At 32.0% G+C, this 17,263-nt stretch overlaps 1 protein-coding gene across 3 annotated transcripts in view; it reads left to right on the top strand.

Annotated features, from left to right (window-relative positions):
• The window catches only part of LOC144844481 (presequence protease, mitochondrial-like), a 74,833-nt gene that overhangs the window by 18,828 nt on the left and 38,742 nt on the right, over positions 1-17,263 (top strand). For all 3 annotated transcript variants that reach the window (XM_078701418.1, XM_078701426.1, XM_078701435.1), the window contains 5 exons: positions 4,854-4,980; positions 5,766-5,854; positions 6,307-6,435; positions 9,490-9,603; positions 10,887-10,983. In XM_078701418.1, coding sequence (XP_078557544.1) covers positions 4,854-4,980; positions 5,766-5,854; positions 6,307-6,435; positions 9,490-9,603; positions 10,887-10,983 — 556 coding nt within the window. The remainder of the gene's footprint in view (positions 1-4,853; positions 4,981-5,765; positions 5,855-6,306; positions 6,436-9,489; positions 9,604-10,886; positions 10,984-17,263) is intronic.

Below are 17,263 nucleotides of genomic sequence, written 5' to 3' on the forward strand. Positions count from 1 at the left end.
AATTGTTTATTTAACTGCTAGTGTATAATGTTGTATTTCAGTTGAATAGAATGCCTCAATGTTTGTCGTGAAAAAATGAGGAGTCGTTCTAGGTTTATTTTATTTTACTTCAATTCCTGATTTAATTGATATTTTATTGTAGTTTGAATTGAAAAATTATAGTTTTATGTAAGTTATCAGGTTGTTTGATGGTTTGTGAAATAACATCCCTAAATTGTTGGAAATGTACTGTTGCACATATAATTAATGATAAATGGCACCGGAAAATGCGCTCACTCCCATGTAGATTGCTAGCAATCAGAAATTATCGTACCTTTTCCACCGGTAAACACACACTTTAAGTTCTGTTCTTTTCCTGGTCGTTCACAGAGCTCTTGTGTTTGGATTAAATTTGCGTTGAGTTGCTCAGCCCTCAATTATTTGCTACTGGGATATTTAGTGTTTTAAATAGAAAAAATACTGACAAATTAATTTACATTAAAGCACCTACTTTACACCTTTACATGTCTTTAAAATAACCTTAACAATACAAGTGTCCTAAAAGCCCTCTGTCCCAGCTAGGTTTAGATTTTCCAAACTTGTTGGCTTCTAAAGGTCCACCGAAGCTGTGAAAATTTGGATACAGACATCATTTATCCTAGTTGCTGTCAGATGTATTTCATTACTGGTTGTCTCTGTTAAGATCATTGAAGGTTTGAATGGCGAAATCAAATGTTGTTATAAAATTTGCGTACACCACGTATATTAGTTCTGAAAAGAACTGTTGAGTTTCTCAGATCATACTTGATATTCGATTAATGTACCTTTACATTAAAACAAAATATTTCTTAAAACTAATTAAATATACTTGATATTTGTGGGTTTTTTGTTTTCCTTAAATAAGCCAATTTTATTTTCAGTTCTGCCACAAAAACACAAGTTGTCCCACACTAAAATTAGAATGTGTTATTAAAAATTATAATTTGATACTGCATGAAAAGTAAAATGTATTAAAAATGACAAAAGAGAAAGTTGGTTTACGGTTCTACATTATTAATTATTTTTTTAATGTACCTTAAAATTAATAAACAAGTTTTTCCCATAGCACATAAATTCATACTAATCGTTGACTATAAACTAACAACGTCAAAAGCAATTAAACACAAAATAAATGAAGTAATGTGAAGGTCCATCATTTATGAAATAGGCCATCATATACGTCGGAAGTATGCAAATAAAGTTTAACTTTTAATTCCCAATCCTCTGTGTATATTGACCCATGAGACAGTGTTCAATTTGATAGGCAATATAATTTAAGACTTTTCTATGTTTAAAAGAATTTCCAAAAAAAACCCCAAAAACAACAAACTTTTAAACTCAACACTTCCACATTTGTTGTGACTTATCAGGAATGAAATGTAACTATAAAATTCAATGTGTATTTCCTTCACCAACCCCAGTTGCCTTGTCTTGTTTTTTTCTTGTCCATTTTCATGCGTCCTATAGGTTTATTTTTCGGTCCGTAATTTCTTTCTGTTGTCTGTATATGTGCTGGCCAAATACAAGATTTTGATCTTCTTGAGTTGGTCATCTGCCCACTTCCTTTAATTTATCCTTTATACTCTTATTCATATTAATTACCATGTATTTTATTAATAAACCAATGTCATGTCATAATATATAATGGATTGTTACTAATTTCTAATGGAGATCTGGAGACAATAATAGAGTTCTTTGATTAGGTCACTGGTGGTAGTTAAATGGTGATGCCCTAAATACTTGAACATATAGAAGGCTAGATACAGTATTCTCTTCACTAGACCTACTGCATTTTTAAATCATGTATCATATCATATTAATCCTTATTTTAAAAAACATGCAATAAACCGCTCGGCCATTAAGTAACTTTTGATTTTCGGTTTTTTAAAATAAGAAATTAAATTAAATTTAAAAAAATTAAAAAATTAGTAGACATGTATCAAGCCACAAATCAAAAACACTGGAGCGAATGAAAACTACATTGGTATGGACAGATGCACTAAATTAATTAAAAATGTATTTTCCCCCTGAAAAAATGTTTTTGTTAAAATTTATTTGTTAAATATACCATTTTGATTTTCCATGATAGTTATTTACTTTGACCAAAAATTAATTGAAAAAAAAAATTATTTGTCTGAAAAAACTGTACTCATAACAGACGAAAATGGCAAAATATGGTAGAAAGTGCCATGTCACAAGACAGAGGCGTAACTGATAATGAGTAATAAAGTAGTTGAAAATGAATAATATTCTGCCAAGAAAACAAAAATATACATTTACAGTATATCTTTTTATTGGCATAATAAAATACAAGATTTTTTAACTTGTAAGAGGAAATGTATATTCCCAAGTGCCTACTTAACCTAATAATCATTCATTATATCATAATAGATGTAGATTGTTTAAAATACAAGAGCTATTGTCTGTTATCAAGTGGCATATTAGATTGTGTCCAAATGTTGGCCACCATGGCTTCTTGGTGATGTACTAAAGAGGCTAGTACAACAACAGGGGCTGATTGCTATAAAACAGTCTTAACTGATGGTCTTAACTCCACGATTAAAGCCGGCTTTATCAGATAGAGGGTCTTACTAAAGCCACGTAAAGTAACAAATTGACAAATTTGAGCACTTCAGTGGCATTTTAGCGTTCGCTCTCTGACAGGAGTATAAGTGGACGTATGACGTCATAACACTGCAAACATTTAGCAAAATCATGGTGGAGAATGATCTCGCTGTGATTTTCTAATAATGTAGTAAAGTGAATTTCAGTAAAATTATATTTGGAAACTGAATTATTGATTTTTTTAGTTATTTTAAATAAAGCTTTTAATAATACAGGTTATGGTGTGGGTCTTATCACTAGCATGCCAGTCTACGTACAGAAAATTAAGGATCTAGGCTAGGCCTAAGCTACACACTTAGCCTGGCCTAAGCCTGTGTACTTTCACTGGCCTAGCGCAGCGAACAAGTGCTACTGGATATTACAAGGTCAGATGATCCCAAGGTCATTATGTCATACGTTCACTGGCACATCAACGTACATGTCCACTTAATCTTCATATATAGTATCAGTTGACTACGACCCATGTGGACGTGGACTTTGTTCACGGTCATTCAAATCTAAAAGTCATTATTAGTAATGTAACATCGTCAGGACCCCGAATCTACACAGATTTTTAAAGCCCTAATTGCTCAACCATTCCATCAGGCTTGCCAAGCGGTTATGCTTAAAGTTCAACTTGACCGAGGACCATATTTGCACCTGTGACGTCACAGCAATTTACGGCGACGGCTGTACGGCGAGCGTGTGCGGCGATATCCTTAATCTCGCGATGGTTCTGAAATCATATGTACATCCCTAATATGTTAAAATATGGTCCTCGGTCAAGTTGTCCTTTTAGTTTAAAGACATAAGCACTCGCGACTAATCCAGAATTTCCAGTACTGTACAATCAAAAGAAAATTCAAATATATTCCATGTAACTCATTTCATAAGCAGTTATTGGGTGTGCATTATAAATAGGATGAATGCGTTGAAATGAAAATATTGTCTAAGATTACTCTCAAAGTCTAATGTACTCTAGTAATGAAATCTTTCTACGTAATGTTGTTTTGTTCGTATGCACTTTCATTACCTTTTTGGTTCATGTTAGTGACACAGTTTCTACAGCCAATAAACTATCACCATTTAAATGAATGGATACATTCATATGTAGGAGTCCAACAAAAACTATTTACAGCCTACTTTTTTCACACATATAATGTGGTATAAACTTTAATCTAAAAGAAAAATGCTGTTTTATATTCCAAATCAACAACTCTAAAACAGTGCAAAACAGGAAAGTTAGATATATATTTTCCACCTGAAAAATAGTTTTCACTTTGACTAAAAATTGTTTTCCTGTAAAAAAAAAGATTTATGCAAAATATAGTTAAATTGTCTGTCAGACAATGGGTTTTGGGTTAAAAGTAACCGTTTATTTTTTTTTTTTATCAAACGGAAAATACTATAGAGAAATCTTTTTGATGGAAGTAAATAACTTTATTATACTGAGAAATATATATAATATAAATATAAAAATTTAATCTGTAACTCTGACAGAGTGTTCTAGATGGCATATAATAAATAAATGCCGATTCAAAATAAGCGGGCCTTCGAGTTGTTAATGAAGGCTTGTCTGGCCATTCCAACATAATCAAGAACTTGTTTGAATAACGTGTTCGTATTTCTACCACGCTTCGAGCATTTGTCATCTTGGAAGAATAGCTTTTTCGTCATCCGATCATTATCGTATCTAATCAGATGTGCAGCATAATTTCTGGGTTTTGATGAATGTAGATAAATCACATGTCTTACATATATTGTGAATGTCGATGTTGGTGTAATACAGTTTATAACATTCATCATCTAAAGTGTTTTTTCGCCGATAACCATTACGGATCATTCGTCTTTAAAACGTACACCATTATTTGATTGTGCAGACGTTAAAACCCAGTTTTGACAATTGAATGTCAATCGACTTCGAATATAAGCTCGTAGGAAAATCAAACGAGTTTGAGTTTGAGACAAGGAACTCAAAGTTTTTAGTTGAGCTCACTTTCCTTCAATTCTGAAAAAAAATAGAACATGGGCAACTGCAAGGAACTAAGCTTATATGTCGACATTTTCTGCATGCCTGTCAGTCAGTTCTGTCAGTTGAGGTCAGTTTCTCGGAGCGCTTATGTTGACACAGTTCCCGTTTTTAGGGAGTATCTTTGTGATACTGGTGCATTAGAATTGACATCATTACATAACACAAACGGTATCAAAATATTTATTTATTTTTATTTTAGATTTTATACATATGGTGATTTGCCACTAGAAGATAATCTACGACAGATAAATGAACAAGTTCTAAGTAGATTTGGAAAGATTCAACCAGACACAACGGTTCCCGATGAGCCACGATGGACAGAACCAGTAAGATTTATATAAACTTACTCATTCTAAGTAATCAATTCTACAATCCAGTACCAAGAAAGCAATTTTGAATATAGTATCTATCTATCAGTTACATTCTCTTCATTCAGTTCTTATTGTTTTCATCATCCTCTTGATGTAGAGGCCTTTTATTACACATTTTGAAACATACTCCCATAATGCAGCTAGTAATCAGTGAAAATTGTGTTTTAGACCATACTCATTTGTACTCCTGGGTGGAAAGATGTATAATGCAAGTAAAGTGTCTTGCCTAAGGATACAATCAATGCGATGAGCGTTGGATTCAAACTTACGAACTCACTATCAGTAGTCCAACACACTGAGCCACATGCCCTCACACTAATTCTTTTATTAACAAGCAATTTCAGGAGAGAAAGAGTTAACCCTAGCCATCAGCAAGCATGAACACCAGGTTTTTAAGTCCAAACAGAATTATTTTTTGATGTACTGAGTCAGGGCAAAACATCTGACCAATTATTTTACCTCTCCGACTCAAAGCTACTCCAGAGGGTGCCATATTTAAAAGGTCAATCAGGACGAAAATTTCCATCTAGGCTAGCGTGATGATGTAAATTTACATCCATCGCTCTAGCCTCACGCCTTGATGGAACTTTTTTGTTCCGATTGACCTTTTAAATATGGCGCCCTCTGGAGTTATCAAAGTCGCTTATTTGTTAAAACCATTTTAATTGTCTTATAATTCCTTACCATACAGACTATAAACAATATTACAACAGCCATAACATTATATTTATTTTGTGTAGAGAGAAGCAGAAGTGTATTGTGCTGCAGACCCAATGGCTGCTGATCCAAACAAACAAACAACTATTAGTGTTAGCTACCTGTTGGCAAGGTGAGAATATTCTTTTAAAACATAATTAAGCAAAGGTCTAAATTAGTCTTTTTAATTTGTAGGACGGTGAAATGTGAATCGAACAAAGTCAGAAAAGAGTTACCATTTTTGTTGTTGCTTTTTCCGCATCAGGGCATAAGGACCTGCCAACTGAGGTCCATAGACTCTTCCATTGAGTAAATCATTGAGTAAATTATTTCAAATTTACAAATCATTTGCTACTGTATACGTTTACGTTTAACTTTTATTTAAATATAAATTTACAAATTTTTTTTTAGGGTCCTTTACATTTTATTTACAAGTTATTTATGGGGTGCTACATGCTTATACATATTGTTTTAATTTTGATTTATACAATTTTCAAATTATTTATAGGGTGCTATATTATATGATTACAGATAAATTGTTTTAACTTTAATTTATTAATTTACCAAATGCTTTATTATTGATAGTATTACAGATCCATTTGAGTCATTTACTGCAAGTGTACTTTGTTCACTGCTTGTGTCTGGGCCTACATCGCCTTTCTATAAAGCACTAATTGAAGCAAATATAGGTTCAGATTATGCACCTAATGTTGGGTAAGTACTTAATTCTATTACAGTAAAAACACTCAATTACAATCCCAAATTTTTATATATAATACTGTACTGTACTAAATTGCAAGTTCATTTACAAATAATAAAAAAGTGGTTATAACATTGTATACTGTATTGATCAATTATTAAAAAAATAAATAAAAAACTGATTTTTTAAAATGCTTTTAATTGTACAATATATGACATTTTTTTATTAAGATAAACCTATTCCCAAATGAGAAAGTTCAAGTTTAATATCAGATGAAAAAACAATTTCTTTTTAGTTCCTATGTATGCAATGGAAAGGAACTCTTCTCCTAATCACTTTAGTGTGTGTGTGTATGTATGTGGTCAAACTATCAAAGTTTTCCAACATTTGTTTTTTTTTGCGATACTATTGCAATTATTGATTTAAAAAAACCTAAATATAGTCTTCCAATCGTATGTCTATGAAGTATATTGTATCATCATCATAGAGCATATGTTAGTATTAATATAGTACACATAATAACTGTGGTAACATGTACTGTAGTTTACATTATAGCAAATGATTTTTTTTTTCTAGGCTACCCGCCGATACATACTCAACTTTATAAATACCTATTTATATTGATATATTTAATTTCCTCAACAAATAAATATTGAGCTATAATAAGCATTGTATTTGCCTTTTCACCGAAAGTGCGCTTTTTTAGGGCCTTTCCATAAACGTACGTACGTACGTACTTGAACGCAACGCAATAAAAACAAAATACTAAGTGAATGATATCATCGGCAACAACTTGTTATCGTCCTTTAATTACGTGTGTGTTTACCGGAGGGGAAAAGGTATGATCATTTTACTCATTGGTCGCAATTTTCTCGAAAATTAGAGGTACCATTTATGAATTTTATGTACGAGAGTACCATTTCCGGTCATCTAGGGCGTCATTTAACAAATTTCGCCTCGCCACAGGTCCTGTCGACTGTCCTGGACAAGCACTCTTTTCCGCCATATGCAAACGCTGACTTGCACGAAGCGCCCTGTTGTGACGCTTTTACTCAAAATAGTATTATTTTGTTCTTCTGAATTTCAAATTTAACAACATTTACTGAATTAACTATGTTTCCTTGTGATGAAATATTGATCTGAACCACTTACTGTTAAAGTAAAAATAATTGCCTTATTATTTACACACCTTCGCATTTGGCACCCAGACTAGTAGTATATGAATCATACAAAATTCATAGACGCAATGTCTATAAGAAATGTTAAAAATAACAATGAAATGCTGAATAAACCTTAGATTGTTTCGTTTTTGCTCAGTCGTAATTGCATTGTCAGGTAAAGCATCCAAGTTTGTTTAGTTGGCTGAGCAAATGTTGACATCTGGTGGTGACATAAACTCATCTTTACAATGTCTAAATAGATAATATCAATTGATTCTTCTGCGTTGTCATTATCAAGGGAACAACTATTAGTTGTGTTGTTTAACATCCTAATTTCAATGGTAAAACACTCTGTAGAGCTTAATTTAATTTTTATTTTCACTTTCGATTATAAATTTAGATAGATCATGTGCCAGATATTTCATTTCATTCTTATGTAGAAAGAGACATTCCAAGGTGTTTGGTTTATTCTCTTCCAATAAAATACAAGCCAAAGATTAAGGCTCCTTCAAGATGGGCTTCATTTTGAAGTTTTACATTATGCTGGTAATAAATATCCGTGTTATCTATAACAAGATTCTGTGTTTTATTGTTACATATGTACAAAAACAATTACTGTCTGATTTAAATCATTTTTTACTTTTCTTCACTGTATTGCATCATGCAAACTGTGATGACTTAGATAAAAATAATATTCAAAATATTTAACAGGAACAATTTAAACACAAAGAAAAGTAATTACAAAAAATGCACAGTATTCAATAGTGGTTGAATAAAATATTGTGCAATTTTAATAAGTAGGTTTTTTTTTAATGGTACGTTTACAATAATCTGCAGTACAAAGAAACAATTATTAGAAGTATGTATTATTATTTCCATGAAGAAATAAGTATCACATGGTATTACATTAAGTATAGTAAAGTTTAATGTCATACTATCAATGTGGGAAAATGTTTGAATATCACAAAGTTAATTACTCCAAAATAAGCTGGTAATCTTGACTGAAATCAGTCTGTAATTGCAAGATTTTGCTTTTTTCAATCCTTTACTTATTTAACCATTATACATACATCTTGCAAAATCCTATGATTAAATAATTGAATTCTGCAACATTTCATAGTTACATTGTTATTGTTGTTAGTATTTATATATATTGTACAGTATATCTTTTTTTAAATCTAAATTTAGACTAAACTGAATGGTCATGTTGAATATTTTATTATTATGTAATTAAATAATATTGGGCAATGTGGCTTTCATCGGTTGTGGCTTTTCTCATTCTCACAGATTTCCTCATCTTCAAATTAATTAATTAATATTCAGTATATCAGCAGGCAGTTTAATTGTTATTATGATCAAACGTCATTTGGAAGCAGTATTGGAATGCATTGCTTTCTCAGCTTTCAACATTACAGTAGACCATTTGTTTGTTTAGTACATTCACTATATAACAAAATAGCACAAGGTATACTGTTAGACAAAGTGTGGTCACGTACTTTTCTCAACTATTTTTCAAGTTGTTTGTTTAATCAAAATTCACATTTTTAAATAGATCATTCCAGGCATTTTACAATTTATGTTTATTTTTGCAATTCTGCAATTTAAACAAATATTTCTAGCATATTTCTTTTTAAATTATGTTTATGACCCCCAGTGATTGAATTCTACCAGCTGGTACTCCTTTTCAGCTCTCTAGTAGTGTTTAAATGCACTGTAAGCGACAGCCCAAATTTTGATTTGAATAGAATATAATTTTAATTTACCGTTATATCCAGGACTAATCCCAATGATGCGTAATTAGCCAATCAAATTGCAAGAATACAGTCAGGTGTGGTATAAATACTTTATTTTGCTGTTTGTTTATGTTACATAAAATATTAATGGTCATGTATTTACTTTTTTATTAAGATATGATACTTCAACGAAGGAAGCATCTTTTTCTATTGGATTACAGGGGATTGCAAATGAAGACATCGCAAAGGTGAAAAAAATTATTAAGAAAACCTTCCAACAAGTCGTAAAGTATGTATAGTTTAATTCAAATTCATGTACTTTTACTGCTTTTGTCATTTGCCATTTCTTACATTTTCTTAGGAATTAAAACACATTGACAAATATTGTTTAGTCTGCTTACCAAAGATTTTGTTGTACATGAAACAAAAGCCAACATAAGTAATCTAAATATTATAGATTAACTATTCTAATACAGTACAATAACAGGATTATGTGTATTAAACAACTAACTTATAGTCAGTTTACATACAAAAATACATCAGGTCTGTATGCATCTACGCAAACAAAACCATCCCACTTATCATGTTAAAGAAATAGTTTAACATGCATAAGTGGTATCTGCTAATTTTCTAAATAAAGTTTTTTTTGTGTATGCACATGTCATTCAAATGATGGTTGTTTACTTCCTTTTTTTTCCGTCAAGCACTCTGGCTCAAACTTTGACTTGCTTGTCACAAAACTTGTAAAATACATACAGTACAACACTAAAAGGGTAAAATGCAAAAAATGCAAACATTTCATAAAAGGCTTAAACAATTGGCAAGTAGTAAAAAAATCATAAAATAGTTAGAAAACAGTGTCATATTAAAATTGGATAAGAATATGTATGTATTTGTTTTAAACTGGTTTAATACTGGAAAAGGTACCTCCATGTCTAAAATAGTGGCACTGTAGCTTGTTGTTTCCTTACCAGTCCCAACATCCAGGGTTCAAATCTCTGTACAAAGGAAATACTTTCTGAAAGGGACTAGATGTGTGAGCATTTTGTCGACATTGGAAATGATGGTAACTAGTCGTGGTTACTCATTTTTAGCTGTATAGGAACCAGTATGCGCGAGCACTTATATGGAAACATCATTTCCGAAAAATATAGAACATGGGCAACTGAAAGCAACTGAGAGGAACTTTTATGTTGACATTTTTTGTGTGCCGGTCAGTTGCGTTTAGTGCTTAGAGCGCTTATATATTAACATATCTAATTCACACAGCTTTGTTGAATCTTGCATTAATGTTGTACATAGAGTACAATTGTTATTTTACTTTCATTACATATTCTTCAGTACTTGTATGTAGTTTTCAGGTTGGTACAACATTATAAAGAACATTAATGTTACCATGTATATTGGTTATTGTACTTTCATTACATACCCTTTCATTAAGTTTTTTCATAAAGAAGGAAACGAGAAGTATTTACATTTTATTCTGATTAATGACACTAAATGGATAACATTATTTATGTGAGTTCATTTGTTGCATATACATCTATGTTTAAATACTCTTTGTACTTTTAGAGAAGGTTTTGAGGATCAGAGAATTGAAGCTATACTACACAAGATTGAATTATCTCAGAAACATCAAACAACCACCTTTGGACTAGGACTGATGATGGTAAGTAATAGTAAGAACAAATTTACAGAAAGTAATTTTTCAACTACATACAAGCTAGGCTACAAAAGTTTCCCAACAATTCAGTTGAAATGAAAAATTAATCTTAAATATTTTTAGCCAAAACGAATACTACTATGTTCATGAAATATTTTAGGTTTTTTGACAGATGTTTAAATACATACAGTATTTCAACTTTTTTAACCACCACATACGGGTTCATCCTATTTTATATGCCTGCAATACATACATCAACCTTCTTGTGTTTAGCGCAAATGTAAAAATAATAGTTTTATAGTGGAGTAGTAGTATTAGTGGTTAAGGGCCTCTTCAGACCAACAGAGTTATGCTTTCATATTGTACACTGCGTACAACTCCATAGGTCTGAACCAGGAAAAGATTAGTGGAAGCCACCTATGACAGCTTAAGGTACAAGATTAGTGAGCAAGTGAGCTTATGATACGAAAGCCATGCATTAACAATTTTGACCTCCAATTTCACTCTTGCATGTTCGTCATTAATCTGTGATACTTCAGTTTCTAACAAAAGCGTTAGTTAAGCGAGTCTCCCTAACCCTTTGCCGATCACCTTGCTTGCGATACGCTCCATGGATCTGAATAAACCTTAACATGCTTGCCTTGCAATCACAAATGTTTCTACTCCTCTCCCAAGCTTCAAATAAGACTTCATAGTATAGTAAGTTTCTCCATCATGTAATTGTCAAATTTGTTACTGCTGGATGTGCTTGAAATAATAATATACACAAAAAAATGGCAAGAAAAATCAGTTTAAGTACACAGTTGCAATGTTGTTTGTTTTTAGATTATTTACTGTTAACATACTATGTTCAGCAGTGCTTGCCAAGAAATATATACATTACTGTCGTTTCCCCCTTATTGCTCAAAATTTCCCACAATATAGTAAAAATAAATGTTATAATGTAATGGAAATCGAAACTTAGCACTTGACATTGTTATCGATATTCTAAATATAGTGTAGACAGACAGGAAAAAGGAATACTAAATAGTGTAATTTGTTGATTTAGAAACTGTTCCCACTCACATGTAACTTCAGGAGTTTGACGTCAATTTTTTCATGGTAATTTTTGTATACAATATCATCGTCATTGATTTGTCCAGGTACAGTTGCTAAATATGAGTGATTCAGTCTTATATTAAACAAGATGGATTATTAACAAATTTGTAGACTAACAAAGTATCAATATCAAATGTGAACATAAGGTACATCTGGCAATGGATACCTCATTTTACGGTATAGTGCATTTGATGGTACGTTTTATATATTTTAACATTTATCCATCAATTAATCAAAATAACATACAAAAAATAACATATCTTCTAAAAATCATTAATAGAAAATTGATAATTGAATGATATTTTAATATCTACTCCAAAGTTGCTTTGCATTAAGGAGCTAATTATGAATTCATTGTAAGTTATATGGAGGACGACGGGTTCTAGATCCAGAATTAATTTTGATTTTTGTTCTCAAATTTACTTGTATAAAGTAAAATCAGAATAGGGCAAACATCTGACCAATTAATTTGGGGGACAGTATATCTTTAAAAATTGTGTTCGTTTCTTTGTGAATTTACATCCTTTTGTTTCAGCTTTTAAAAACTTTAAAATTTACCATTATATTTACTTTGAAATTAGAGAAAACTTGGACAAATTTCATCTGGTTTTGAGAATGAAACCTGTCAGGTTTAGAAATGTTCTGTAAGTTCACTTATAATTGTTTTGGTTGTTACAAAAAGAAATCTTTGTTATATCTTTAAAAGTTGAATTGGATTTTAATTTTTAACATACTCAACTTTTAATGATGGTTATTTCAATTCAATCTTTTATTTTGGAATCCAATTTTCCATTTTGGAGTACAATATGACACACTCTCATCTGACTCAGGATATTATTCCACCTGGAGAGCATCCCTCTCATATAATACGTTGTTTAGTTTAGTTTTGATGGGTAAGTTTAGGTGGTGTGTGCCTTTTTAACCCCATTTCAACGAATCCAGTCGGTTTTTAAATGTGTTGGTGGTTTCGGAAATGACGACTTCATTTGGCAAACTATTCCAATTCATAAGATTGTAAAGGTAAATGTTTAGTTTTTGATTTGATTTGATTTTATTCAGTGTCAACATAAGATTACAAGACAATATGAATACAAATAATTTACAAGCAAATACATTAAATAAGAAACCAAGAGTCCAGAGAACCAAGAGGTGGAGGCATAGTCTTGGTGGTTTTGGATGAGGTCATTAGATAATAATTTTCTGGTCCTTAGAAATTTAATGTGACCATTTGTTTTTTTTAATAACAGAATAGGCCATGGATGTACCGTTAAAATTATTATCAAGTATGCAACCAAGATATTTAACATAAGATCTATTTACAACTTTTTTGTTGTCAATTTTTGGCTTTGAGTCGCTTATGGAATCCAAAGAGTATGGTTTCAGTTTTTGCAGGGTGAATAGATAATTTGTTATCGATAAACATTGATTACAGCTTTCAAGATTTCGGGTAAGCCAATCTAAAATTCTCTTGGTGTCTTTCCCATAAACGATCAGAGCTGTATCATCAGCATACATTTCAATCTGATTTCTTTAATAGGAGCAATTTCATCAATAACTTTGAGAAATAAACGTTTAAGTTCTTCCCATGCATGATTTACATTAGTGCTATTGACAATATCAGCCCAGTCAATTCTTTGTTTGTTTGTTAAAACTTTACTATAATGTCGGGTAGATCAAATTTTAATTGTATTGTGGGCATTGGACTTAAATCTAGAGACTTTCCTAGTACAATATATAGCAAGATGATCACTCATGCCTATATTAAGTGTACCAGATTGGGTCACTCTATCGGTTGAGTTACACAGAATATGATCTAAAGATGATGAGGAAGTTTTACCAATTCGTGTAATAGAAGTATAATTTGAGTTAGACCATACACGTTAAGTAAACCTTTATACCTATTAAGGAGATTTGAGCATTGACGATTGAAATATATGGTGGTATCCTCAAGAAAGTGGGACAAGACAGGTTCAAATTTTTCAAGGAATTTATTATCTTTGGGCGGTCAGTTAAAACAGCCGACTGATAGGTTTAGATTTTGGAAAAAAGAGGTCAACCATCACAAGCACAAAATCACCTGGACAAAAATGACAATTAAAAGCAAGCTCATTTCTTATAAAAATACAGACGCCACCCCCATGTCTGGACCGGTCTTTACGTTGAATATCATAGCCTTCAATGTTCACTTCTGAGTCCGGTACTTTTTTATCGAGCCAAGTTTCAGATATACCAATAACGGAAGCTGTAGATCGTGAGGCAAACAGACGGAGCTTGAGTCATATTAAATCAAATTCTGTCGTTGGTACACTAAAATCTGTACTTAAATTGAACTAACAAATAATTGCCAAAGGGAAATATGAGATCTGTATCAGTTTATACTATATCCAATTGATTTTTCTTCACGTCATAATTAAACTAAATGTGACTGGACATCTAGATCTATAATTGAGGATTAGGGGGATGGAAATTAGAAGATTTGAATTAATCCCAATTAATTGAGTTAACTGCCAATTGACGATCATCTGCTGACTCATATTTTTTGTCCCCCGGGATGTAATAATATCAATAAATATATTTGTAATTGAAATTGAAAGTATATATGCCGGGCAGTTTCCAAATTATACAGGTTTTGGAAGTTTGTATATAAGTTATAGTTTCCTGTGGCCCAGATTGCATAATCATTGATTGTCATAAAATGAACTGATGTAGATTGTCTGTCCCATATGTGGTTGTACTGTATGTAAGTACGGCAGGGGATAAGCAAGTATTAATAAGGGCTCACTGTCACATAGCCGCAACTACAGCTTTTCCGGACATGTAAATTATTTGAACCACGGTGAACGACGGGAAATAGCCACAACTGTACAACTCAATAATGTGTAAAAGTAAATTTAATAATAACGTTTGACAAAAAAATTCTTTTCTTCCCTAAATCCCAACCAAAAAAAATCCCCACAAAAACAACCCCCAACCAAATTCTCAAGCAATAATCAACCCCTAACAATATCCCTATTCCCAACACAACTATAATTCCCCAAACTACTTCCCAATCTTTCCAGACAAAATGTCAACATTTTTTTTTTATCATCAAACAACTCCCAGAAACAAGTACATTACAGTAATACCCCAGAATGAATAATTAAACAAGAAATCCACAATATCGTTACTTCTTTTCCTCTTCCATCTCTGTTTGTTTAAAATGTTTCTGCAACTGTTGAACAGCTCCCATGCCTATGCTCCTGTTCTGCTGTTATCACCAATAATTAATATTTACAACCTGCAACTAATTTACTGCAATTAATGTTGCTGGCATATAAATAAGTCAAAGATAAAAGTTAAAATGTTTCTTGATACTGTTCTGCAATTCAACAATCTGCTCCTCCTACCATCATCTCTTTCTCTCATTCCCGCATACAATTACTCTCCAATTTAAACAAAGGTCTTAATACTTCATGTATGAAGCAACTACTCTGCTTTTGTAACAGTTATTCCTTTCTTCAATTTCCATATACAAACAATTTGATCTCCCATAATCTCAACAATTCAAAGTTCTCAATTTCAAGTACAGCCTTATAGTATTACTTCCAACTCACTATTTCTTTTACTTTGTAACTATATATCAATTTATTTCCTTTAGGCTTGAGCTTTACATCACCATAACACAATTACTTTCTTCTCCTGTACGCCTTAGTTTCCCATATCAACAATTTCCTCCTATCCTTTCCTTGCTTAACATAGCCCTCCTTCTCTGTCTCGTATCATTTTTTATCTCCCTCAAAAATCCCTCAATTGTAAACATACAACCACCTTATCCTTCTCCACCAATCAGCAACTCACACCCTGATTTAACTCTTATACTTCTCCACCAATCAGAGGTCTCCATACCAACCTTCTCTGCAACACAATACTCTGCTGCACTGGCTTCACACAATTGCTTTCTAAAACAAAAGAAAGGTTCAAATATTGAAAACAAAGGAAAAGTAAAATTAGACTAGCACAATATTATACAGATATTGACTGCTTAGAGGTTAAATATAAGATTTGACATCCCTGAGGAAATGATATTATGTTTGAGGGAATATTTCCCGAGAACATAATATCATTCCCGAGTGGATGTCAAATCTTATATTTTACCGATATATAAGTTGAATGTCTGCTGGGTCGGGTGTAGCTAGGCCTCCTTTATGTAATACGCCTGCCTAGTTAGGCGTTGCATTCACCTTACCTTGCGAAGAATAGTATACAGATAATTACTAATTAATGATTCCTTGGCAATAAAATATTCACTTAGGCCTAGGTCGTTTAAATTAACAGAAGAATTTCCATCAATAAGCCTACGTTAATAATAATAATATTATTATCAGGTAGGCCGAATAAATAATAATTTTTCTTCTTCAAGGAGCTGAATCACCGGATGTTCAGCGCGTCGCGCATACCGAGTTACTACTGTGAGTATTAACTAATAACAAATGAGGGTGCTATGTATGCATAGTTTAAATAGTTTAGTTGATTAATTTCTTCAATTAAGTTGCGTAGCGCGGCGTGTAAAACGTTGTAATGGTGTGGACAAATCGTCGCAAGTTCAAGTCTCAGTAGATGACTTTTGTTTATTTATCGCCAAACTTGAGTGTTGCCACATGAAAATTACACAGTCAATATCATCATACTCGAGAATTTGCTGGATTTTATATGTTTAATGACAGGGACACAATAATTATGCGAAAATTACTCAGTCAATATCATCGTACTCGAGGATATATACAATTTACGATCCTTGCAGCGGTAGTCATGTGATGCAGTTTCAACCAATCACGTTGACGTATTTACATAGGCTATGTAATATATATATATATGTCACTTGTGACACTAACTTTTATCCTTTTTTAGGTTTATAAACAAATTATAAAAGAATTGTATTTGTATCAAGAATTCTAAATTATTTATAATTTCTAGTGTCCTAAGTATTTATTTGTAACACTGTTATTCCTAAACACCCTCATGAACAATAAATGCTCGGGACGTTTATTCAAATAAATACAGTGTTGATATTTTTATTTGAAAGGTTAACAGTATCAACAGAAGGCTAGTTTACTATCTCTAAATCTCTTTTCACATCAATGGAATTTCTATTGGAAAGATATTTGACAAAGAACAGTAATTGTAGTAACTTTGGGAAATTCAATAAAAA

The sequence above is a fragment of the Antedon bifida genome, chromosome 1, assembly GCF_963402885.1.
Source record: "Antedon bifida chromosome 1, ecAntBifi1.1, whole genome shotgun sequence".
In the NCBI taxonomy this organism is placed as follows: Eukaryota; Metazoa; Echinodermata; class Crinoidea; order Comatulida; family Antedonidae; genus Antedon; species Antedon bifida.